Genomic DNA, 27378 nt, shown 5'->3' on the forward strand with positions numbered 1-27378 from the left:
ATGCTAGAATTTTCATCCAAGCTGGCTGCGAGGAACTTGCTCTCGTGAATTCCGGTACCTCACGGTGCACGTGTTGTTTCCATGGCAGCATGCCTTCAACAAACAAACAAACAAACGAATGAACAGGTACCTGGCAGGCATTTGACTCTTTTTTTGCACTTTTCCAACCATTTACATTGTGACGGCCACATTGAAAGTTGAAGGCAAACAACCACGAGGTGGTTGGAAGTCAGAAGGAAAAAAACCAGAACACTACCAAACGACAATGTAAAAGTATTTTACCAGCAATTTTCCATCAGCCTTTATTTGTTGTCGTTACCGCGATCGGATTGGTAGGTCGGAAAATCGCTTCACTTCGTTTCGTGACTTCTAGGCACAAGCAGGCTGGGCGTTTTTTCAGACCGAATGTTTCCTTGATAGAAATGTAACATTCAACCTACTTTTGCTGGTCTGGAAGTGTGTACATTGGAATCTTGGTAAAGTTGAATGATAAAAGCAAACAACTGCCGCGGTGCTGATAAGTATCTCAATAATAGCTTTGTCTCGTGCTGAAACTTTAATGAGAAAAAGGTGTACAAAGTTGGTGAAATAGTTGTAAAGGTTTGACTACATTTTCCCACTTGGGTCTAACGAAGTTAAAAAAAACATGGCTACCAAATCGTCTTCGGGGAATTTCGGGTTGCACGTTCGGCCCCTATCGGGCTGCAACCATCATGGGAAAATCTCGAACGGCTCAACGACCCACACCGGAACTGGACGGTCAATCAAAAGTGCTTCAGCCCTCAGGCCGGTGCCAGCTTTTTCCATCGAGTCACTGCAAAAGGGCACTTTCGTGCTAGGTCCTCCGAAGGCGCAAAAATGTAAGTATGGACACAATTCTGAAGAAAATAATATTCAAATTTTAAACGATCATTTTACCGAGAAAACGAAGCAAGAAGCCAACGCAGTAGCCTTTGCTCTGTTTAAACTCAAGATTGATTTTTACCGAGAAAATTAAAAGTCAAAGCCTCCTTCCGAAAATGTTTGCCATCCATTAGCAGCTCAAATAATTGGATGCGCTTTGTGGAAAATCGCTCCTGGCGTGGGACTTTTCAAGGATGGAGAGGCCAGGCCGTCAATGGGAAGCACGCAAGGTTCGAAATTATAGCTGCCAGTCGTTTGTTCAAGGATGATTTGTTTCCCTATAGGTATATGTATAACTACGTCGATACTTACCGCATGAAAGTTGGTCTTTGAAAAACCAGAATCGTTTATTGAAAGTCATTAAAGTTAACTACATTACATTTTATTATTTATTCTAAATATATTTTTTTTACGTTGAATACAGATAGGAAAAGATTCATAATTCACATTTTTTAATAACATCAGGAAATGAAAAAAAATATAGCTCAACTCAGATTTTCAAACTAAAAGATTCACCATTTATCAATATTCAAATGATTGAAAAATTAGGCAATTAGCCTAGCCACATGAAATGTTTTAGCCTACTTACAGCCGGTTTTCACAATTTTTAGTGATGGTCAAATCAGTGATGTAGCTCTATAACTCGGTTGACTTCATCAAGTTGAATTCGCTGCTAGATTCTACGGCACAAAACGCTCATCGTGCCCCGATTAATGGTGCTTCGGCAAAAAAAAATTAAATGCATTTTACAAACGCTTTTATCTATTTCTTCAAGTTCCAGACAGTTAGGAAAAAGACTTTTTAGTGTCTTAACACGGAACAATGACTGTTTTCTATGGTTAAATAAGCGTCTTTCTTAGGGTGGCCATTATGCCCTTTTATCCCCTACTATTTGAAAAAAAAAACAAATACTTGTTTGGCAGAACAAAAAAATTATAATCTATTAATAAATCACATTAATCGAAAATTTTCACAAAAACTAACTAAGATTTAGTAACGTACCGAATTAAATTTTGGTGGTCAGCTTTGCATTTAACAAGTCGTCTTTCATTTCCCTTCAAACGTTTCAGATAATTAAGAACATTTGAATTTCTTTTTCTTCTCTTCCAGTTTTTATTCGTCATGATTTTTTTTCTTATGAAAAGAGCTAGGTGCGTTTAATTTTAATAATTCTCTATAACTAAGACCCTTGAGGCATTACAATTTTTATTTGAATGCCGTTCGCCGAAAAGATTTTAAATTCAAATTGATCCGTTGGTTGCTCACCCCTGATCAGATCGAGACATAATTTCACATACCGGCAAACGGGGCATCATTCAAAAGCAGGGTTAGATGCAACATTTGTATACAACAACACTTATTCAATTTTCAGTTTAATATAATGTAATAAAGTTATCATCATTTAATGGTAACAAAATGATGATGACATAGTTTCTCACATCGTTAAAAAAATCGAGCCGTAGATGTACAAATTTTATCATTCTCCGATGCCGTAAAAAACTTTACCCAGTATGACGGATTGGCTTTAATCATTAAGCCTACAAACATTATAATGTTTTTAATATCCTATACCAACGCTGTTAGTGTAAAAATATGTTTTGGACAATCACAAATGTTTTTTTTTCAATAATTACTTCTATATGTAATTCAGTTACCAGTTTGGGCTAAAATGCATAAAAAAATGCAAATCAAAGATTCACCTTTGAAAACTCGTTTCCATATGCTGGAAAATAATTGTTTTGCATCACGCGTTGGATCACTTAAAAATTTCATCCATCCAAACATTAAATTTTATGATTTCAGATAGTAGAATTCTTTGTACACTCAAAAGAAAAGCATAGAAAAACTACTACATCCGGGTTTAAATGAACAATACGCAATCGTACTTTGTTTATATCAAATGGTCGGGATGCGACCAGATCGAACTGAACGCCATCAGCATATTTTAAAGACACTTTAGTAAACTAATATTTTCAACTTTGGATAAAATCTGTAAAACTTATTAACCATAACTGATAGTTTTTAATCCAAGGAACACATCCCAGTGAATAAATTTACTTGTTTTGGTTTCGCAAACGAATGACATGAGTTTCAAAATCTGCAATTCAAAATTTTTCTCATGGCGTTCAGTTCGGTCTGGTCGAAGCCAGGCCAAATATGCTTGATTCTCAAGAGTACCATGCGTGTAGTATTTTTTTTATATGAATTTGTACCACAATGGCGAAATTACTAAGCGGACGCAAGTTGGAATAAAAGCTATGATCACCTGGTGCATAGTAACTGTACAATGCGCACTTTTCACTAAATTGATGCAATACTATGCCGTGGTTGAAAATACTAAACGACAAAAATGGTAAATTTAGCATGACAACGTTTTTGAAATAGCCATACAATTTTTTTCGTGTGCTATTTTTTACCCCTAAATGTATGCAGCACTGATGTGCTTTTTATTTGAAAACATTTTGACAGAAGAAATGTTAGGGTAAATGATCTTGAGCGGAACCAATTGGCTCAATTCGACGCAACTCGGAACAGTTGATCAAGCGGTATGGCTTTGGGCTATATCCCAACAAATATTTTTTCAGTTCAGCGGATAGATCTTGGTTTCAACTTTCTAATGATGATTTTTAGAATATTTTAGAGTGAATCCTTATAACTCTAGAGCTGTTTTACTGAAGTAAGAATTCTGATCTTGAGCGGAACCAAAATATGATCTTGAGCGGAACCATTTTCTTCTGTCAACATCTTTAATAGCTCTTATTCCTAATACTTGTGTAACTGTGAAAACTTCAATTAAATTTCATCTTTGAAGATTTTAAAGTTAAAAAATTAATCTTCTTACGTGAAAAAAAGAAACTTAGCGTTCCAAAGGTGTTCTCAAAATATCCGTTCAAATCTATTTCTTGCTTAAAAAAAGTCCAATTTTCCCTTTGATGCACTGTATCCTATTTTGAAAGAATCGTTTCTCTAAACTCAAATTTTAGTTTTTTTAATCACAAAAATTAAATTCGTTAGTATATTTCATTGATTTTTTGAATGTGCGTGTTTAGGATCATACTGCCCCGAACAACTTTTGAAGGTAACGACAAAATTAGTAATAAAAAAGAAGATACTTTAAATTACAGATTTGGCAAAAAAACGGTACATTGCTCAAAATCAATGTTTTTGAGAAAAAACTCTTATTTTTTTTAATCCTTATTCCCTTATTTCCTTTATCTTTATTGGAAAATCATGATAATTTGTGTCGTTTTTAAATTTTAGTTGGGAAAAATCAGTTTACGTTGAAAATGTTTTCATACTTTTTTAATTCAAAGTAGAAACCTTAATTTTATATTGACCAAAACAAAATTTTAATTATGGAAATCCATTCGCAATTAAAAAATTCTGTGTAATCTGTAAATATTTCAAAATATCGTGTTCTGTGACACAGATTCTGTGATAAAAATTTCCTCAAAATTTTGTGAAATAACAGATTTCACTGTTATTTCGGCAACCTTGCTGTAAGCAACTTATTCATAGAATAAAGTTTAAAATAAATTCCAGTTTCTCATGAATCACGTTGACATTTATTTATATTCAAAATTTATTGAAACATTAATGATTTATCTCAATTGATAACACAATTATTTCTCAAACCAATTTCCAGTTCGAGCTCAAGTGTAAAGTCAAACACAAGGAAATCTGATAGGTTTAAAATACCAGGCCACCAATTGAATCGTGAAGTATTATTAGTATTATCCTAATTAGTTTTTGTTCCATTCGAACTTAATTTTGATAGAATAAGAAATATACAAATGTGCTGCATACATTCAGGGGTATAAACTGCGTGTGAGACATTAGGCATAAGGCAGCGCACCTAGCGGTTTATTTCGGAAGCTAGTAGTTCCGCTCAAGATCGAAGATGGTTCCACTCAAGATCATATTTTACTTTTAAAAACTACGCTATTAATTGATATTCTGATGAAAAACTTGCTACAAAAACCCGAATAATGCTTTTTTATGAGTTTTTCTACCATTTTAATCATTGAGAATTAGTTTACAACGGTCAAAGGTGACATAAATTGACGTTCAAAGTCAGCGTAGATTGATGAAAATTGCAGCAAAAAAGCGTATGTTTTTAAATCTTCTAATAACATTATTTGAGTTAATAAATTTTAGCAAAAATGTCAATGCTTGTATGGAAAGATCTTGAAAAAGTGTTTTTTCAACAGTTTGGTAAGATTCATAAACAATCATTGCCTAGAACTTAGAAAAAGTAAATGGTTCCGCTCAAGATCAGATTTTGACTAGTTCCGCTCAAGATCATTTACCCTAAATTTAATTCGAACAAAACCAACAATTAGCGCAGTTGGTGCTTTATGCGGTATGCGGACTTAACAAATATATCAAAAACTATAAATTTTCAAACGTTTTCATTCGATTTTTCATTAAAACAAATAGCGTATTTTTTTTTATTCCGGATTTGGATCTGGAACTGTCAGAATAAAAAACGATTTTCGGGTTTCGAGTTATTCCATACGTAGGTGTGCGTGAGAACGAGCGCAATGTTTACATGCAGCTGTCAGTTTGTTCTCCCTTCTAGATTTCTTCATTCGGTTCTTCACATCCGGATTGCCTTTTTTCGTGTCCGGATTGCACTGGACAGCAGATAGTACGATTTTGCTTGACTGAGAGGTTCAAAATCGCGGCAATCATCATTTTCCCGTTCATTATTTCAACTGTTTTGCTTTCAGCCAAAAACAGCTGTTTAATGTTTTGACAACAACGTTGAGAGTATTGGTGAACTTCTCGCAAAACTGACTTTCTTCTCAGGGCGACTCCGTCCGTTTTTCGAGCGAACCTAGGTTGCCTCTCGAGCAATAAATAAGCACGATGACAGCAGTTAGAGCGAACCTAGATTGCCTCTAGTTTGCCTCCAGGTGAAAAAAAAAAATACGGTAAAAGTTTGTTGCAACTTACTCCTTTTTCTCAGTAGGGTAAAAAATGCTAGTTTTTGTAAATTAAATAATAACTGGTGAAACTAATAATTTTCCTGACTATGTCAATTTAATCACCCATCAACCTTAAAATTTTATAATTATCTGTGGACACTAAGTTTTAAGAAGCAATTGAAGTTGAAAAGTGTTACATGATGCCCCAGTTGACGGTGCCGGGTTGGACAAGTCAGGGTGGCCAGTGAACCGGGAAAACCGTGAAAAAACCAGGAATTGAAAGTAGCTCCGGGAAATAACCGCAAATTTGAAATTAAAACCGGGAAAATTTTCAACAAAAGAAATCATTTTCCCCCTTAATATACTTAGATACATACTTAATAGAAAAGTTTATCAAAAGATTTTTTTTCAGAAGCTTTAAGTACCAACTGGTCAATTTCGTTCTATTATGATTTAACAAAAGAAGGAGTTGCAAGTTTTAGTGCCCCAATTGAGCTTTTCCTTCAAATGTTAGAGAAAAAAATATAGCCATAAGAGTCCGAATTTAGAAAGCGAGTTTCAAATAAATAAATTTAAAACAGAATTTTGAACTTTAATTAAAAATTCAAATATTAGATTCAGAAATAATATTCAAATGTGATTTGTAGACTTTCAATGGATTATTAGGATACTTTTACGGTTAGCAGTCTAACAAACTGTTACTTATGATTCCGAGAATCGAAACGATGAAATGATAAATAAAAACTTTTTGTTGCTATTTAATAGACTGTTTGCCGAAAAAGTATCACACAAAATTTATATTCAAAATTTTGATAAGAATTTCATGAAGAGATTAACCACCGTAATTTTTGTTTGTTACTTTGATTTATCGGCCTAGCGGTGAAAAGTGATGTCCTTTTTAGTAGGGACATCTAAAGATTATGAAATTTTTATATAGATGGATAGAAGGTTAGAAGAAATGAAAGATGGTGAAAATGAGCGGGTAGAATTTGTCTAGAAGCATTACCATCACATACCAAATTTTTGTTCCTCACGAGCCTACTACTATGAAGTGGTAGATACAGATAGAGTTGCATCTACCACCACACATTAGTAGGCTTAGCGTGGTCCGCCCCACAAGCGAGAACTTGTAGTGCGGACGAACAAAAAGATGGTATGTGATCGCTCAGATAAGCTCCCTTTAACTCAGAAACGCATCTATCGATGTTTAAGTCTTCTCAGTTTGTTATCTTCGCATTCGTTACATGCGGGGTTTGCATGCGAAACGGTTTGGCCAAAAAGAAATAAAAACACGACATCATAGCATCGGTGGTTGGTCACTATCAGACTATCGACCGTACCGTTTCGCATGCAAACCCCGCATGTAACGAATGCGAAGATAACAAACTGAGAAGACTTAAACATCGATAGATGCGTTTCTGAGTTAAAGGGAGCTTATCTGAGCGATCACATACCATCTTTTTGTTCGTCCGCACTACAAGTTCTCGCTTGTGGGGCGGACCACGCTAAGCCTACTAATGTGTGGTGGTAGATGCAACTCTATCTGTATCTACCACTTCATAGTAGTAGGCTCGTGAGGAACAAAAATTTGGTATGTGATGGTAATGCTTCTAGACAAATTCTACCCGCTCATTTTCACCATCTTTCATTTCTTCTAACCTTCTATCCATCTATATAAAAATTTCATAATCTTTAGATGTCCCTACTAAAAAGGACATCACTTTTCACCGCTAGGCCGATAAATCAAAGTAACAAAGATAAGAATTTCGAGATGTATTTTTCGGCTTTCAGTCTTTTTAAATAGTGAAAACGACTATTTATTTAACGTTCCAACGTTTCAATCCATATAGGATCGTCATCAGGGACTGCAAAGTAAGAATTTCAGAATCTGAATTTGTTTTCGATTTGAATTCAAAGTTCAGATATAAAATTCAAACTAAGAGATCGGATTGAAATTTCTTTTATTCATACAAAAATCCGACTCAAGATGCAGATGAAGAACTCATATTCAGAATTCAAATTTAAGGTTGTTGAGATTTCTTATTCAGAAATTAGACTGAAATTTCAAATTTACAATTTAAGATTAAGATTGAACAGCAATTTTGAAACAAATATACAGCTTCAAAATCGGAGTCTATTTTGAGAATTTCTGTGGAAAAGATATACTTTTAAAAAAATCAGTTTATGTAACTAAAATTAACCTACATTTCGAAGTTAGAAACTTAGAATAGATTTTTTTTATAATTACATTGGATTTTTGAATCCTGAATTCAAAATTTCTCAATCACTTCTATTTTAAGTGATATGTCGTTTGGAAGCTCTAAACCTCCTTGGTTCTGTGTAGAATCAACATTGATAATTGATGAGCTTATAAAACTATATGAGGTCTCAGAGCCAAATGGGTGTAAGTGCAAAAATGTTCCAATTTGTAGTAATAACGCCAATCGATTCTTCATATTTTAAACTATATTTTGTGATTTTTTCAGATTTTAAGAATTTTATTTAGGGGAGAGCTGGGTATCATGGGCCACTTTCTTCCTTTGCTTCATAACTTCTTTTTTATAAGAGATAAAAAAAAAATAAACGGAAAGGCAATTTTGAAAAACTGTGGGAAAAGTTGGGTCTCCAAATCCAAATTGACTAGATAACTTGCAAAGTTTATGAATTGACCCAAAACTGAAGCTCAATAATTCATTTAGTTATTTTAAAGCGATTTCAGATGAGGAAATAAAAAAGAGAATTCTGTATGATCTAAAAGTTCCTAATTCCTGGCTCGCGAAAGTTTCGGCAAAATTCCTTATATAGGATTTATACTCGTCTCTATCGCATTGCAAAAAATGGACAAAATATTTTTCATAGATCTTTATTTGACACAAGAAAACTTTGCAGATAGGAAAGGCCTATTTAGGTTCTGAATGTGTATAAAAACACCAAAATATAGGTGGCCTAAAATACCCCACAAAAGCTGGCCACCGATTCCTCACAAGCTATGATTTGCAAATTGATTGCGTTTTTGTGACTTATTTAAGTTTAATCGAAAATTCCTTTTCCACGTGAAAGAAAAGGACATAACTAAAATCATAAGCGTATGAGCCTATTTTTGTTATGTAGTTTTGGTCTCCCACGAATGAAATTTTTCGGGTGCTTGTTTAATTATGTAAGTACATTTCTCTAGGCTAGTTAAATAAAAGAAGCATATGATGCGTACATAAGTTAACAACATATAGAAAAACATGCTTACGCAGCATTTATGCACTTAAGTATACCTCTTTGGTTAAAAGGGCCTTATATGAAAATCAAATACGATTTCTATCATCTTATGTTGCCCTTTAGGATTTAGATGTTTCCTAGATGTTGTAGATCTCATATAACAATGACTTCCTTTTGATCATAAAATTCTTTTAAATGTCTTCGAAATTTCCGTGTTTTACAGAATCGGAAAAAAATAAACGAAGTTAGAACTGATGTTACTCGGAAATCAATACAACTCACGATTTTCAATGAAATTGATATGACAAAGCATCTGAAATATTAAAATCCTGCGAATGTTGTTCAGTTTTTCTAAAAAAGGATAAATACACATTTTAAAATAAATGTATTTTCAAAGGTTAACACAACTTCAATCAACTCTTTAGCTGATTAAAAAAAGCTGATTGCCTCAAATAGAAAACAGCTCTCAAACTTTTGACTCTTCAGAAAGATTAAATTTTTTAAATCTGAATTTAAAATAAAATTTTGAAATTTGAATTCGATTAATTTACTTTCACCTTTAAAATTTGTAAAATGTGTTTTCTACAGTAGGTATAGAAAGTATTTATCTGGGTATATTGAATCCGGCAAAAAGATTAAAATCATAATCAGCAAAGGCGGAAAAACGCGAATTTTTATTATGGACATCCGCTGGCCACCCTGACAACTAGTCCTAGGTTTTGAGCCAAAAAAGGGTAATATTTTCGTAATTATGTATAAGACTGAGACGCAAATTAGCACACACAGGTTTTAAAGAATGTTATTTGGAACTTCAATTATTGAAATCGGGAAAAAGTGATCGTCTATAGAAATTAAAAAAGGTTTTTTTTCAGTTATTTGTTTTATGAATTGTTCTCTGTTCCGACGACAGAAAATGGATCGGCGTTCGTTCGGGATTAGCTTCTTTTTAATTAAATTGTCCAGTTACAAATGATAGAAAAATCATTCAAAACATATCTGAACAAGTTTACTTAAGATCAGCTAGCAACTCTTTCTATCGAACCCTTTGACATGTCTGTGATATCTCTAACACTAGGGTCTTAAAAGCTTTGTGTTGGTTCAAAACTCATTCATGATTTTTGACACAATTTTCTAGTAACGTTTACAAGAGTAAATTTGATCTTTTATGTTTGTATGAGAGAATTGAATATTTTGTTCTGAAAAAACTAAATCATGTATGTTTCTTCTGTGGAACCTAGCCTGGTAATGAGCGTGCCGATTAATAATTTCATAAAAGGAAATTTACCGCTGAACACCTTTCTTCAAGACCGTAACTTCGTATCTTATTAGGCAAAAAAATTCTTAGCCGATGAATATGGTTATTTATTTATTATCGTAGTATTCCGTCTCGCGACTTGACGAAAATAATTTCTAAAATTCAATCGGTCCGTCAACCGTTCTCCAATTTCTCGGACATCCCACATTCGCCAGCAGTAGATTGCTTTCAGTGCATAAGTGCAAATCCCTTGTGTTCGGCGAAGGTGAGCCTGTTATATTAATTAATCTGACACCAGCTCTCTAATGTAGCGATGTCAGCTTGTAGGGCGAGACAGACTACAGTGCTGTGAATCTTTCTAAAAAATCTTCAGATCGTCGGCATACAGAAGATTGAAGAGTTGCGCACAGGTCGTTTACAAAGATTATGGAAAGAAGCGGTCCAAGGTGACTCCCAAGAGGAACTCCAGATGGGATGGTAAACGTTCTTGAGCGCGAGTTTTTAACTTTAGTGAAGGCACGCCGGCCGGTCCGTGAGATATGACTCAATCCATTCAAGTGCCCATTCAGGGAAATCTTCTTAGCTGATCCAGCATAGCTACAAGCATTTTGTGCTGGTTTAAATCTGAAATACTAAAATGTGTGTTTTCCCTAACCGAAAATTATAAATACAATTTTCTTGTTGAATGACAAGTTTCTTAAAAAAAATTCTCTCTTTTCTTCTTAGCAAAATACATGCTCCAACCGAAAGCGACGTCGTTCCGGATGTACTACGACCGGGGCGACCTGCCGATCAAAATGGAATATCTGACGGGGGGCGATAAAATTGCCTGGACCGTCGACATCGACAAGCTGGACTACGGCCTTTACCTACCTTTATTTTTCGATGGCCTCTCGGAAATCCGTCACCCCTACAAAACATACGCTCGGCAGGGCGTTCAGGATCTGCTTTCTCATGGCGGCGACAAAATCTACCCGGTCATACCGCAGCTCATAATACCGATAAAAAGTTAGTTTGGCAGATTAGTTGAGTGATGATAAGAATTTTTTTTTAAACATGTGCCATTTTTTTTTCTTTTTAGATGCACTCAACACACGTAACGTTGAGGTTATGTGCGTAACCCTGAGAATCATCCAGCAACTCGTGATGGCTTCGGATTTAATAGGACCAGCCTTGGTTCCATTTTACCGGCAATTGCTACCGATGTTCAACGCTTATAAGGTTAAAAATAGTGAGTACATTTTGTTTTTATAAATTTTTGGAATTATGATATTTTTGTTGTTTAAAATTGGAAAATTAAATAAAGAAAAATATAAAATCCGATGTTTACAGGAATGTTACAATTCTGGTTTAAAACTTGAGCTTTTCCATTTTTCATTAGAACTTCTGTTTTTGCAAGTCAAAGCTTCGTTCATCGCTCTTTAATCAGAGGCTCTTTGATAGTCCATTAACCGGATCACACTATCCAGACGGTGCCGCCGGCCAGCCGACACAGGACCACGACACGACAACGTACAGTATCCAAATTAATTCATTTCATCTCACTCTCTCGCCTATTTTTTTTTTGCGCCCCCGCCTTCTCTGACGCCTTTCACAGTCAATTCCGGCGACGCCATCGACTACGGCCAGAAGAACAACATGAACGTCGGGGATCTGATCGACGAAACGCTGCAGGTGCTGGAACGACACGGCGGCGAAGATGCCTTCATCAACATCAAATACATGGTCCCGACGTACGAATCGTGCTATCTCAACTAAGTCTAAGTCTAGCTAGGTCCAGCTGCCCCGGAAGGTAGGCAAGCAGGACATCAAACGAGTTGAAGTCGGGAAAGCTGGCAAAAGGAGGAATATCGGCCCTAGGACATCAACTACTTTATGACTGGAACGTGGGACGAAATAATCCGTTCCGGGGCGAAAAAACGAGGATGTTTGTGTGTTTTTGGTGGGTGGCCATAGTTGCGTCCCTCTGAGAGCATCAGATCCGCTTTTCGTGGTATGGTCTGGGTGTGAAAAATAGATTTAGGAGGCCTTCAAAGGTCCGAACACGGATGGGGTTTTTAGGAGTCGGCATAGCGAAAGATAGAGACAGAATAGGGGAAAAAATGTGTCATTAGGAAAATTACGATTATTACCATAAATGCTATTATTAGTCGGTTAGGATGAAACGTGCCAAATTAGTGAGATAGAGTAGCAGCAGTTGGTTTGGTGCGCGAGAAATATTACCAAATATTCGAACGAATAGCAATACCAAATAGGAGTTATACATAGTTTAAGGTTAATTTGATTGTTCTGCTTACTGTTACTGCTAAGTGAAAAGTATTTGAATGTAGCCTACATGCAATCGTTTGTTGTGTTTTCGGTGTCTCCTTGATTTTTTTTAATTTGTTAGAAATTATTCTACATATTTATGTATTTTACAGTGAGATTACGACCAGTAGCTAATCTATGATAATTATCAACAGGTTTACCTGCATCTTGTCCCATTCGGCTATGATATAAAAAAATATGAGACGTAAAGTTTCAGTCATGACCACAATCGTGTTGACGGATAAACTTGGCTTACCAGACGGTTTCTGAAAAATGCTGGACATTTCGAGAAAAACAGCGGGACATTTGAAAACTCTAAAAAAAACTTCATTTCTGGTCAAATTTTTTTGAGTTTAAAGTAATTTAAATAAAAATTTAAAAAACGAACACAAACACATACAGGATCTCAATGAAACTTGATGTTTCCTCGAAGAGATTCCCTTTTTCTTAATTCTAAGCGTACATATTTCAAGGATATGATGGCTAGCATCTTACAAATGCTAAAACCACCAAACCACAGAAAGTGTACTATGTGTGCCATGACCGGGACTCGATCTCATACCCGCTGGCTTAGAAGACTGGAAGGCTATCCTCTAAGCCACGGGCTGCGGCGTAAATTACAGAAAGAGTTTTTTTTCATCAATTTTGACCACCCGATAACTCACCTATTTATCCAGAGAAATGAATAAGAACAATGAATAATCCATTGAGAAAATTGTAACATTTTTAATAATTTCATAAAGTCCCAAAATGTTTGTTTTAGCTTAGATGTTTATATTTCGGTTTGTTCCAATCAGATTTTACTTTTTTTCTTGAACAAACTATCGCTAAAAATTGATTTCCTTTTTAGTAGGAACATTATTTGTTCTAACTTTTTATTCGTCTATAAAATGTTATAATTTGAAGATGTTCTTACTAAACAGGACATAGTGAGATGATGCTTCAAACCAAACCCATTCGAATGAAATATTTGCCATTTTTTTTTTAATTTACATAGTATTCCGTCTCACGACATAACTTGACGATATAAAAAAAAATATTTGCCATATAAACTCTAAACAGTGTAGTATTGTCTGGAAAACCGGCTAATTTTACCAAAAGTATTTGTGTAAGTTGACGTCCGGTTATAGAAGCATATTTTACACTAGGTTTACGAACTTTTTAGCAATACCTATCAATATGGAAACCCGTCAATTTGACGCATCCTAGAAACCTAGAATATTTCCTTAACTAGTACTAAGTATTTCAAATTGACGATTTCTAATCAAGAATCAACCTTCTTGAAGGCCACAAGTAATTTTGGCTTTTGCGAAAAAAGTTGGAAAAGTTTATTTTAAAACTTTTTACGGCCGTTTTTATAAGTAGGGAGAATGAGGACACTTGATCCCTGGGGATACTTGATTCCTTAGCTATATCTCGAAACTGGAATGACTTACGAAGATCAAATGTTCTAGAAAAATGTGCCAAAATGAGCAAAATAACAATGCTTGCAGTTTAAAATTTTTTAACAAAATAATTGTTTGAGTAATTGAACTTTGTTTGAAAAATTTCACAAAATGTAACTTGAAGATCTTTTTTCATCACTTTAAAATGTTCCTTACATGGAAAAATTATGAAAAAAATATTTGTTTCAATGTATCAATCGTTCGAGCGTAAAATGAACTTCATAATGCCATATTTTCAAAGCAATGGAAAACTCTCAACTTTTTTTCAGAAAAAGTTTTCTAAAATGTTGATTATGGGTACAATTGATCCCCTAGAGTTGGGTACAATTGATCCCCCTTCCAAACGGCATATTCTTCTTCTGAATTGATCGTTATGATTGCTGATTACAAAATTACTAATATTTATCCAAAAACTAATATTTATCAAACAATTGTCTGAAGAAAAGGGAAAAAATAATTAATTTTCTCTTAATTATAAAAAAGCGCCTTTTAGTATGCAATGTTATTAGCGTTGAGACGAAGTTATAGAATTTTCTTCTTATGTCTGCTATTAATTGTGAAATGAGAACAAACATGACCAAAATAGTGAATTAACATTCTAACTTGGGGTTTTGTTTGATTTTTATACAAGGATTAGGGCTCCCTGAATAAAAGATCAAGTCTCCTTCATAAGGGGATCAAGTCTCCCCTAACTTCAGAAAAATCGCAATTTGTTTACTCCCACGAAAATGCTTCTAGTTCATCAACGGGTTCAAGTATCGTTCTAATTTTTGGAGCATAGAAACTTGAAGTTACAAGCTGTCAGAAAATGTAAAAGACGGCGAGTTGCTAAATTTTTCCTCAAAGATATGGTGAAAATAAGAAAAGGGGATCAAGTATCTCCACTCTCCCCTATGGAAATTTCGAAGCAGAATAGGGAAGATAAGGGCATAATGACCACCTTAAGAAAAACGCTGATTTAACGATAGAAAACAGCTGTAATATGTGAATGACATAATTGTTTTGTGTTCGGACACTAAAATAGCCTAGTTCTAGTTGGCTGAAATTTGAAAAATTAGATAAAAACTTTTAAAAATTCATTTTAAAAATTTTGCTTAAAGCTGAAAACCAGTCACTGTAGAAGCATAATGAGAACCCCCTCTGGGGTAGTATAAGCACTATTAATCGGGGCACGATGAGCGTTTTCTGCCGGGGAATCTAGCAGCGAATTCGACTCGATGAAGTCAGGTCAGTCGTAGACTCATTAAACAAAGCAATAACAAAATAATCTAGGTCTGTTTGTAGAATACAAACAATTCAAACACGCTCATACATTATGTTTTTGGTGCTTTGTTTGGCGGATGATGCTACTAGCCGTATAATGTTACAATAAAAAAAAATCGATCATTGTAAATGGAAAAAAAATCACCTCAAACAGAAATCGAACTCTAGTCTTTCGATTACCTCTCCGACACCTTACCTTACCAATAGGCCACATCGTCAGATGTAAATTAGTCAAGCTGTAGCTCTATTATTCAGTTGACTACATCGAGTTGAATTCTCTGCTAGATTATACGGCAGAAAACGCACATCGTGCCCCGATCAATAGTGCCCTGTTCGCCCCGAGCCAACAAATTTAAGTAAAATCGTGTTTTAAAATTGATAAAGTGAAAAATCAAAATTTTATAATGGTGAAAATTGAGATACAATGTGTACATCATGTTGCAGTGCGTACATTATAGATCAAGATGATTTAAAGATCATAAGAGCTTATTTCGTGGTGCTCAAAAATTATAATATTTTCGTCACAACCTAGCTGTTTTTTTTAATATCTTTGTAAAGATGATAAGGAGATTCTTTTTTCTTTTTGTAAAAAAAAAAATTTCATAGGAAATACGAAACAAATTCTCATGAAAATTTGTTTAAGGAAATACGAACTCTTGTAGAAAAGAGCCCCCGGGTGCTCGTTATGCCCTTTTCTCCCCTACGGCATATAAAACTGAAAGTTTATCTCCATTATCTTTTGAACCATAAGTCAAAACGTTCTGCGGTCTTCAACGAAGTTGCTGTATGAGATTAGGTCTAGAATATTCAAAACTTAAAAGTGATCTACAGTGATGCCAGAAATCTTAATAGGGCCTTATGGAATTTTATATTGAAATTTATTTCAAAACGTTAGGGGAGAATGAGGATACTTGATCCCTGGGGATACTTGATTCCTTAGCTATATCTCGAAACTGGAATGACTTACAAGGACTTACAAATGTTTTAAAAAAATGTGCTTAATGGAGCAAAACTACTATGCAATAAGCTCAAAAAATTATAACAAAACAATTTTTTGAGTTATTCAATTTTGATTGAAAAATTTCACATGAAGATCTTTTTTTATCACTTTAAAAAATCAACATAAAAAATTAAAACTATATATTCCAATACATAAATCGTTAGAGTGTAATGTGAACTTCATAATACCATATTTTTAAACTCTCATAAACTCTCAACATTTTTCAAATAAGGTTTTCTAAAATGTTCATTATGTGTTCAATGGATCCCTAGAGTTAAAAAGGTATTTTTTTTTCTTCTGAATAGATCGTGATCATTGCTGATTACAAGATTACGATTATTTATCCAATAAATGATATTTATACAATAATTGTCTGGCAAAAAGGGGAAAGAAAGTTGATTTTCTCTTAAATTCAGAAAATAGCGCCTTAAAGTATGCAATACCACATAGTTTTGGAATTTTCTTCTTCTGACATTTATAAATAACTAGCTGAACCCGTTCGAACTTCGTTTCGCTCTAAATCATTGGTACGTCAAAATGAGTTTAGAAAATGAATTCGAAACATTCTTTCAACAATTTTGGGGAAAAAATTCAACAGTGTTTAAAGTCGCTACTATTACTATTACTTGAAATTCAAATTAAACTGTTGATTGGCTTTTTATTAAAATTTATGTGAGAGTGTTTTCTACTCGATCGGTTGCAAAATCTAGACATTATGGCAGAAACATGTACTATTTATTTGTGTGCACGACTCTTTTGCTTGACCTTCACACTTAAATTGGTATCAATTAACTGCCTCCAACAAAATTATTGCACAAAACACTGAACTTTCAATGAAACCCTCTTTTTCTGTCCCATGGCCCGAAATTCGATAATTGAAACCAATTTGACGTTCTTCAAAACTCCCTTGTGCCATTTTTTCTTTTCAAATTATATGTAAAATTACGTCAGGAACTTGAAAACATTGATCAGTGAATATAGACGCCCCTTTCGCCGACCCTTGACACTGAACATGCTACCTGGAGTCAATTGCTCATAGTTTATAACCCTCATCTGAACATTTTCATCTCAATCCGATGCATGATCACGACGATATCGCGAAAACAGTGAGCAACTAACATGGACGGCTTTTTTTTGACCACGATTCAAAACTTGAACACCTGAAATCAATTATCTTTTCTGTTAAACTCCCATGTGCCAATTTTCATTACAATTCTATGCTCAATGAAGAGAATATCGTAAAAACAGTGAGCAGATAATAACCCCTTTTGCCGACCCCTGAGTCAAGATTTGAAACCTGAAATAAAAAAAGAGCGTCTCTCAAAACTCCTATGCGGAAATTTTCATCTCAATCCAATGTAGAATAACGTCAAAATCGCAAAAACATTAAAGTTGGGTATGGACGACTCCTTCAGCCGACTTCTGATCCGCAATTCGAAACTTGAAATCGATTGCTCGTCTTTCAAAACACTCATGTGCAAATTTTCATCACAATCCATTGTATAATAACGACAATATCGCAAAAACATTAATCAGTGAATATGGACGACCTCTTTGGCCAACCCCTGACCCTAAATTTGTTAACTGTAATCGATTGCTCGTCTCTCAAAACACTCATGTGCAAATTTTCATCACAATCCGACGGAAAATAACGTCAATAACGTGAAAACAATATTTGTCTTGTAAGGACGACCCCCTTCAGAAGGGGTCGTCCAAAAATCTAAAAACATTTTTCATCATTCCTGGTCCTAATGAGCATCCATGCCAAATTTCAGACCTCTAGCTCTTAAGACGGTTGAGTCTATAGAGGACAAACAAACAAACAAACATACAGATAATTGCTTTTTATATATATAGATGAAATGAGAAAAAACCTGAACAAAATAGTCAATTCACATTCTCATCATTTTTCAGGGCTTGTGATATAGCTCAGTTGGCAAGTCAGTTGCTTCCTGAGCCGATGTCCGCGAGTTCAAGCCCAAGAGTAAACATCGAACACAGTTGTACCGGATAAGTTTTTCAATAACTGTCCGCCAACTGCAACGTTGATATAAAGTCGCGAATGCCATAAAAGATGGTAAAACGACTATAATCGAAACAAAAAAAAAAGAAAAACATTCTTTTTTGAATTTTTTTTAAACTTTTCCTAGGACTAGGGCCCCCGGAATGAAGGAGCAAATCTCCTTCAACTTAACTTAACAAATATCGCAGTTTTTTTTACTTCCATGAAAATTCTTCTAGTTCATCTATGGATTCATCTATCGTTCTAACTTTTGGAGCATATAAACTTGAAGTTACACGCTGTCAGAAAATGCAAAAAACGGCGAGTTGCTAATTTTTGGAAATAAGTAAAAGGGATCAAGTATCCCCATTCTCCCCTATATCTCTGAATCTAAAACATCTAACCCAAATCTAAAACGTGATTTATATCAACAGTTATGACCTTATTCAAAAACAGTTTATGTTTTTCATGTGTATATTTTTGTTTATTAGTTATGAGCGGCAGATCTTCCTTCAAATTAACACCGAACAGATCACCAAAACTTGAGCTTATATATGAAATTCAATTCTGGACGTTACATTTCTTCAAAATCATATTTTGTAATTCAGAAACGATGATGCCATGCTCCACCGTAAGTAAACATGTCAAACTCGTCAAAATGACTGGCTACCGCAAAGATAGGTATACCACATAGTAAATCCTTTACTAGAAAACTTTGGAATAAAGTAAATACTGGAGGATGCTTGTCTTGTTGAAATATTAATATACAGTGAAAAAGATTTCTTCTATAAATTTGAGGTTTATTTTTATATTTGCCAAATGAAACTACAAACCCGTTGAAATGACGGGCTCCGTTAACCTTGTGTTAGACTTACATATTTTTAATAAGAAAAAAAGCGAAACATAGCGAAATTTTGAAAAAAAAAAAAAAATTACGTGTCCAGCTTAAGATTGGTTGATCTTGAATCGATCTTTTCGAGATCGATCTGTTCAGCTTTAAATAAAAAGAAATTCTAGAAAATAAAAGCGTTCATTTTATATCATTATTTAAATCATTGCATTCCCAAAATTGATATTTTAATATTAACAATTACAGTGAAAACCCGATTTTATCACCCCCATGATGAATTTTAGAGTGATAAATCGGGGAGAGTGATAAAATCGGGAGATTTTGAAAACATGATTTTAATCCGTTCTAATTCAATAAATTACTACAAAAACCGTATTTCATCCCAAAAAAAACAGTATAGAGGTTTTGTAGCAGGTATTCCCTTTTTTTGACATATTACTAATAATAGGTCCTTTTTACATCAAAACATCGTACAATATTGTTTTTACGTTTCTTTACACACCTTGTTTCGACCGGTATTATCAGAAAAATTAAATAATCTTAAATGGTTCAAATCCTAATGATCTAATTATTTCTTTTGGTCGTAAATCACTAAAGATTAGGTACAAAGCTTCCGTTTAAATAAAATTCAAAACCGACCACTTAGGCAACACCACTTCTGCTTATTTCAACCGAAGATTAGAATAATAAAATGCTACAGATGAAAACTGCATGCGATGAGTCACGATTGCAAATTGATTGTGTTTTTGTTCTCCGTTTTGTGCCAGCGTTTGTCGAAAAGACGAAATGACAAATAAGATTTTGATAGTAATTTACTGATCCTTACAAAACCCGGTATGCCTCCAAATGTGACTGCAGTGATTCAACCCATGGACCAGAATGTAATTCAGAACTGTAAACTAAAATATCCTCTAAAACTTTGACATGCAGATGTCATGGCTCGTGAAATCGATATAGGTCAAAGCTTGAAAAGCATAATGTTGAGGGATGTATGTTTCTGGATTCACGATGCTTGGAGTGAAATACAGCATACAGTAATCCAGCAGTCATGGAAGAAAATTGGAGTTATTTTAAATAACAAACTCGTTCACGAAGATGGTGTTCCCTTGATCCATTTGATGGATGTAAACAACCGCGATGAAACTATTTTGTCACAGGACCCTGAGGAGAGATATGCAAGTTAACCATTTACGGATGAAGAAATTCTGAACATGACGCTGGATGATCAGTCAGCATTAAACGAGCCCCTCGAATCATTGGAGCCGTTAAAAATTTTGGATGTAGCACCAGACGCAGAATCAGCGGCATCTACCGCAAATGATTCATGTGAAACTTCAAGAAACATAAATGATGTTGAAGCTGTACGTATGTTGGACAACATAATGAGCTGATGCTTCAGATCTCTCGATGGTTGATGTCATCTTCTTGCGACGTATAAGAGAGATTGCTTTGAAGAAAGCCCAAACAAATAAAACACAGCTTTAAGATTACTTGAATATGTTCTGTTAGACCATTATATTTAGTTATAATTGTATTCGACAATTTTGTTTAAGTTAAAATCGTAATAACAAAATACCTGTTTAAAACTTGACTTTTTTGTGTAAAAATCTTGATACGTCCCTGATCAATCTTCACTTTCAATATCGATGTAATCATCCATCAGTTTTGTCCCTTCAGAATGATTTCTACCCTAGATGTTCAACAAAAATGAAAAAAAGGCGATATTTAGTATTTTTGCGTTTAATAAAATATGATGACAAAATCGGGTGAAAAAATGAGACAAAATCGGGGGTAGACAAAATCAGGGGTAGAGAAAATCGGTGTGTGACAAAATCGGGTTTTCACTGTATACTTGAAAAAATTTGGATGCTTGAAGAATTGAACTTCAACCTTCCAGGTGATAGTTGAACAAGATTCCTTTGTAATGTGGATGATTACTACTTTAGGGATGTCAATTGAGTTTGTTGTTTATAAATACCAAAAAACATGCCCCTCTAAACAACTAATAACTTTTTTGCCAAAAAGGATACGAAGTTACGGTCTTCGACAAAGTTGTTCAGCGCTTCGCTGATTTCCTTTGAAGAATTTATAAATTGGCGCAAAAACCATAAGCATGCTCGGTTCTGCTGAAAATGACGTCAATTTTTCAATACAAAATATTCAATTTTCCCATACAAACCTAAAAGTTCAAATTTACTCATGTAAACGTTACTTATAAATTCTGCAAAAAAAAAATTAATGAGTTTTTAAACAAAACGAAGCTTTCAAGACCCCAGGGTTTGAGAAATTCGAATCTGACCTCAAATTGACTCAGTCTATTGTCATAAACGCTCAACTAAATTCATTAAAAGTTAAACATTCTGATGTTGAATTTGAAAACATATATTTTTTATTGCTTATACATTTGATATTCAAATGTATGAGCTTTCCTGTTGTTTTTTTTTTTATATTAACTTCAGCATAAACTCTCAGGCAGCACGCCTTTTTAACAAAAATTTAAAAGATCGATCTGGCAGAATCGATCCTTTTATTTCGATTTTTGAGGTGGATCGATCCTGAAGCCATTTTGCTGAATCGATTTTCGGAATCGATCTTTTCCAGAAGATCGAACCAGCTTTTGCGGCGACCCTAACTATTCAAGCTAAAATTTTTCCATGATTATTGTATCAAAATCATGGAAATATTTTACTTTATAGTTTCTGACTATTCAATCGCAAATTTTAACACACAAAAGTTTGGCTTATTTTGTTGGTTTCAATTACTTTGAGATTTTAAAAAATGTTGAGGCAAAAGAATCATCGCTAGTAAAGGCTAAATTTTCATTATAGAGCTTGTAACGTAGAAACCGGTCTCGAAAGACTAACTTGAACAGAAAGTATTCAAGATTTACTGAAGTAACCTCAGAATCCGAACAAAAAACGCAGCCCTTTCTACAATTATTTTCGTAATCGGAAATCTGGATCTAAAATGTGAAATTTGTACATGGTATCTAAATTTTCTATTTTTTAATAGATAAACCTGAAATCTGATTTATAAATCTGAACCTTAATTAGAAATCTTAATCTGATATCTGGAATTGATTCTTAATCTGTATTCAAGATGGAAATTTTTAACATTACCTGTTTTTTTTTAAATTGAAATTCAAACATTGATTATATGTTAAATAAATACATCAACTCATTTGTAATCTAATTTGGTCCAAAAATTCAAATTCTAAATCTTAATTTGAGCCCCACACAATAACTTGCTTGAAATTCTGAACTTGAATACTGAATTCTAAACAACATAAAATTGAAGCTTGTTTTTTTTTTAAATTTTGAAACGTTGATCCTTCTCTTAAATCTGGATGCTGATTCCGAAAACAGAAATTGCTGGGGTCTTCGGATCTCTCCAAAACTGAAAATTTGGTTAATTTAAATAAATAAATTTGATTTTTGCTATTTTTCTGCATACTTTCTTCGATATCTCACACAAATGTACATCCAAATATTGTGATAATCGCAAAAATACTTTTTGTGAATACATAAGGGGATTTTTTTAATTATCTGACAATTTGCGCCGGGGGTCTTCAGATCTTCCCTAAAATTGAAAACTTGTTGATTTTTACGACTTAAAACAACTTGTATTTCTTCAGATTTATAACATTTTTATTTTTCGAGTTAGATTTGGTTAGATTTTTTTGTAAATAAAATAAAATCACATTCCAAAGCTTCATAGTTCTGTTGGTTTTCAACGGAAATCAATAGCACATCAAAACGCATTGAAATTTCATCAGCTTTCCAAATAAAATATTAAATAAAAAACAATGATCTAAAACATGAAAAATTGTAGATAAGCCTTATGTAAAGTTCAAAAGTACCATTTGCATCACCAAATATTCTGCAAAAAATACCATGGTATAGCCCAACTTATGATGCAACTTTCATCTGAAGACACCAAAGTGGGACAAAAACGCCTTTAATTATTTTATTTGGAAAGCTTATAAAATTTCAATGCGTTCTGATGTGCTATTTTATGATTTCCGTTGAAAAATAACATAATTATGAAGCTTTGAAATATGGTTTTATTTTAATTACAAAAAATCTAACCGAATCTAACTCGAAAACTAAAAATGTTAGAAATCTGACAAAATACATGTAGTTTTAAGTCGTAAAAATCAATAAATTTTAAATTTTAGGGAAGATCTGAAGACCCCCGGCGCAAATTTTCAGATAACAAAATAAATCTTCTTATGTATTCACAAAAAATATTTTTGCGATTGAATGAACTCAGCCCATGTTATTTTTATCACGTTATTTTAATGTACATTTGTGTGAGATATCGAAGAAAATATGCAGAAAAATAATCTCAATCAATCACAAACATCTTTCTACACCTAATGAACAAAGTTTGGAAGAAATAAGCAAAATCGTATTGAAATAAATCAACAATATCGAAAATTACTTTTCAACTTTGATGGGCCTTTACTCTTATAAGACTCAAAATCTGGCTTCAAACCTGTTCAGTTGTGTTATTCGAATTAAAATGTTTTTATTTTACTGACTCAATATTTGTCGTTCTCATTTTAAAAAAGATATGCAACAAAGGGTGTACAAATCTTAGTATAAATTTTTTTTTATCAAAACTTATCGATAGATTATAAATCTTATTTTAATTCCAGAAATCCTTTCATGAATATTTTTATAAAACTTGCTCAAAATTTCGTTTTAGAGGCATAAATAAAAAAAATTACAACATAATTTGTATTTGAAAGTGAATAAATCCAAGGCAAAATCCAGGCTTTTTCAAAACAAAATCCGGGCCGGACTGTTCCCAATTTGTTTATTAAATATCCGGGAAAACCCGGATAAAACCAGAAATCTGGCACCTTAGTATAGTCCATATCATGAAAGGCAAAATTTCAATCTTTTAGAAAAATACAATCTTTTAGGTTTTCTTAAAAGGCAATTATCGATTAAATAAGAGTTTTTGAACAATCGCCAGTCATATTTTGCTCAAGCTCAGCAATGATGACGAGCTATGTTAAATAAAAATACGCCTTTTTGAACTGCAGGGACCGATTGAACCCAGAGGTAACATTTTAATAAACTTGTTTCTAAATAATACAGTCAAGATTTAACAATTGCACATATTACTCTCCTACAATTTCCATACTGGTTTAAATAAATTTTTCGTTACAATTTCTTCATTTTGGGAACGTTTGAAAATGATGCAAAAAAACTGGTCACATTTTGTTAAATTTTTCAACCAAAGTTAAATAGTCGTCTCCTAATCTGTCACATTTTTCTCGATCATGAGATTTTTGTAAGATACAGTTACGGGATATCATTATGGAACACTTTGGTCCGTGTCAAAAGCGAAAAACGATAGAAAAAGTTAATCGCTGAGGAATCAAAACATCCCAGAGATTAAGCCTCCTCAATCTCCCCTATAGTTGCAGAAGAATTTGGCAGGAATATATAAACTACTTAGACAGAATCGAAAGAAATAACTAATTACTAAAAATAAGAAGGTTTTAAAAATATGATGTTTCTTCGAATCTTTCGAAAATAATGTATTATGTCTAAGGAAAAACTGTTACTCAAGTTCCGTTCAATTTTTTTACTAGTAGGGGAGAGTGGGGTATCGTGGGCCATGGGGAAACGTAGGCCACTTTTAATATCTCAGATGTGTGTTGAGATAAAAATCTCAAACCAACTGTCATCGTCGTCGCTTAATCAGTAATCAGTACTACTAGTCAAGCTATACAACCTGCTATTTTTGAGTAAAAAATCTGATGTTTAAGAAATTAATGTTCTGGCGATTTTGCCCGATTTTCGTTTTATTTTTATTTTTGCAAACGGCATATAATAGTATCGAATATGTTGATGTTTTCAGGAGACACCAAAACGTAGTTTTTAAAGGCGCTTACAGATAATTTAAAACAAAACAACAAAAAAAAAAATACACACCGCAGTGCAATGTCAACCTATTACGCTTCGCTCTCTTACCATAAGTCGTTACACAGTTTAGCTGCAAAAACTTTACAGTTTCATAGTTTTAGATTCATACCCTAGGACAATTTCTTTCAACTTATAGTAAAAATAAAACTCCACCCTGTATGTAATAAAGTTCTAAATAAATATCCTTTTTATTTTCGAATTTCATCGTTCATCGTTATCATAAACGAGTTGTGTGATATAGATTTTGTATTCTAAGTTTTCAACTGATGATATATCCAAAATATTTTATCCATAACTTCATTCCGATTAATCTAACTTCTTTTTTACAAACAAACAGTGTACAAAGATGACATTTGTTAGCGTGGTTGACATTTCTGATTGCGAAACTAATACCTACTTGCTTACTTAACTGTTACATTAGATGGCTACCCGCAATATGTATTAACATCACATGTTTACAGTTTTTTGTGGATTCACATGTTTTAAGGTGAGTTTTTTCGGCTTCCTACTGATTGTTGTTTTGAATGTTTTGTTTTTTTTTTGAAATTTCCGTTCATGAAAAAAAAAACATTTTTTTTATTTACAAAAAACCGTAGGTAGGTTCTTAAGAACCTTGTTTTTTTTCTTCACAAAAATCTTTTCTTTGTATTTCAAAGAATAACAAACTAATAAGTTGTATACAATCTGCTGCTGTTTCAGGTCGCACAACGAGGTAAACCATCGAATTACTAGAAAGTTGCAATTATCTATTACTGTGCTGTGTGTTGTCTCTACCAAGAAGCGAGTGTCAATAGTTCCATCTGCATATCGGTACAAAGTATCTAATCATTGAGTAATCAAATTAGTCTCGGAACTGTCGGCAACGCCTCAAACTAGACTGTACAGGTGATGAGAAGTTAAATTACAAAAAAACGTCGAAACCAATATTGATACAGCTAATGGGTGCGTTAGTTCGATCTTACTGCTTTCGGGAGGAGGCAACTTAAAGTAAACTAATAAATGGGTTGTACAAGACGAAAAAACACTTTCGTTTTCTTCCCTACTATTAAGTATGACAAAAAAAACTAATGGGGTCCCTAATCACATAGAAGGTGCTTTCCATCAAACATCTAAAGCGACGTTCCCGTGTGCTTCTTATGGATTGTTTTTCCGTTTTTTTTTTTGTTTCGGATATAAAGTGTCCATTCCGTTCGAAAGGATGTTTGCTTGAAATTTTTCCCAGCTTCGGTACAATTTTTAATTTCATAATCACGCGATGAACGAACGGATTCGATAATAACTTAAGAATGCTCGAGGGTGGACACGTTCTTCTTTGCTGGCGGCAAACTCAATAGGTAATCATTTTTTACAGTTCTTGCTTGTCAATGGCTCCTTGGTAACCTGCAAAAGATAATGAAAAACAATTATCAATAAGTTTTGCAAAATTTAAATAAGTGCGATCTATGGTTTATTTCTTTTGGTTTCTTTTAGTGCGAACGATAAAGCATGAAATATAAATCAAAAGATCGTTTGAATTCTCCACATTCAAAAACATAAGCAAAAACAGAAAAGTCCTTCATACATTTTGATTGAGATTTTTGAAATATATAGTTTATTGTTTTCATATGATTTAAAAATTCATAGTTTTGAAGTTTGTTATAATAAAAATTTAAAAAATAGATTCTTGAATGATTATTCATCAAATCACAAAAACAATATTCGGCCAACTGGGTTAAAATCCAGGCAATTCTTATAAAATTTTAAGAGAAAAGAACCAGGGCCGTACTGGGTTTTCCCAATTATTTCTGTGAAAATCCGGATAAGATTGGACAAATTGGATTGAAAAATCGAACTTTCAACTGCTTTAAGGGTGCTTAATCGGAATTGCGCACGGCACCCTTTCAAATAAACGAATTTCAAATCAAATCAATTGCTTTAAAGTTAGATACCTAGTTAAGCATTTAAAAATAAAAATTACTGAAATTTATAGAAAACAGAGGTCTGTATGAGAAAGTTTGTTTTCATAAAATATCATTCGAGTAAGACGAGCACTCGGAGATTCATGGAACGTTAAATCAATGTTTAATTTTTTTTTAAATTTTTCTAAGCAAAATTTGACACAGAATTTGACTCACTCTTGAAAATGCATTAGAGATAATGCAAAATTTAAAGGGATATTTAGTTAAGTGTCAAAAAACTATTGAAAAGGGGAGGCGCATCTTTTATTTTTTATTTAATCAACTGCACATCAACACTCTATGCTGCTAGCTAGTGTTTCACTAATTTTCATT

At 33.6% G+C, this 27378-nt stretch overlaps 2 protein-coding genes across 7 annotated transcripts in view; one reads left to right on the plus strand and one right to left on the minus strand.

Annotated features, from left to right (window-relative positions):
• The first annotated feature begins 381 nt into the window (after window positions 1–381).
• On the plus strand, window positions 382–25304 carry LOC129747273 (parkin coregulated gene protein homolog). 2 transcript variants are annotated; one of them, XM_055741389.1, is made up of 4 exons: window positions 382–860; window positions 11026–11307; window positions 11381–11530; window positions 11897–25304. In XM_055741389.1, the coding sequence occupies exons 1-4, from the start codon at window positions 647–649 to the stop codon at window positions 12055–12057; spliced, it is 807 nt and encodes a 268-aa protein (XP_055597364.1). In that variant the 5' UTR covers window positions 382–646; the 3' UTR covers window positions 12058–25304. The 2 variants fall into 2 exon arrangements, with proteins under 2 accessions (XP_055597364.1, XP_055597365.1); XM_055741390.1 differs by having other exon boundaries at window positions 11681–11919.
• Window positions 25266–27378, minus strand: part of LOC129747268 (cytochrome b5 reductase 4) — a 257924-nt gene continuing 255811 nt past the window's right edge. For all 5 annotated transcript variants that reach the window (XM_055741381.1, XM_055741380.1, XM_055741383.1 and 2 more), the window contains one exon: window positions 25266–26488. The gene's annotated coding sequence lies outside the window, so the exon portion shown is untranslated. The remainder of the gene's footprint in view (window positions 26489–27378) is intronic.

This window comes from Uranotaenia lowii, chromosome 2, assembly GCF_029784155.1.
Source record: "Uranotaenia lowii strain MFRU-FL chromosome 2, ASM2978415v1, whole genome shotgun sequence".
NCBI lineage: Eukaryota > Metazoa > Arthropoda > Insecta > Diptera > Culicidae > Uranotaenia > Uranotaenia lowii.

Excerpts from the sequence above, each read along its gene's own strand:
- LOC129747273 (XM_055741389.1), top strand. The coding sequence starts at position 647 with ATGGCTACCAAATCGTCTTCGGGGAATTTCGGGTTGCACGTTCGGCCC. Across the intron at positions 861-11,025 it reads TCCTCCGAAGGCGCAAAAAT|CAAAATACATGCTCCAACCG; the intron begins GTAAGTATGGAC and ends TTTTCTTCTTAG. Across the intron at positions 11,308-11,380 it reads GCTCATAATACCGATAAAAA|ATGCACTCAACACACGTAAC; the intron begins GTTAGTTTGGCA and ends TTTTCTTTTTAG.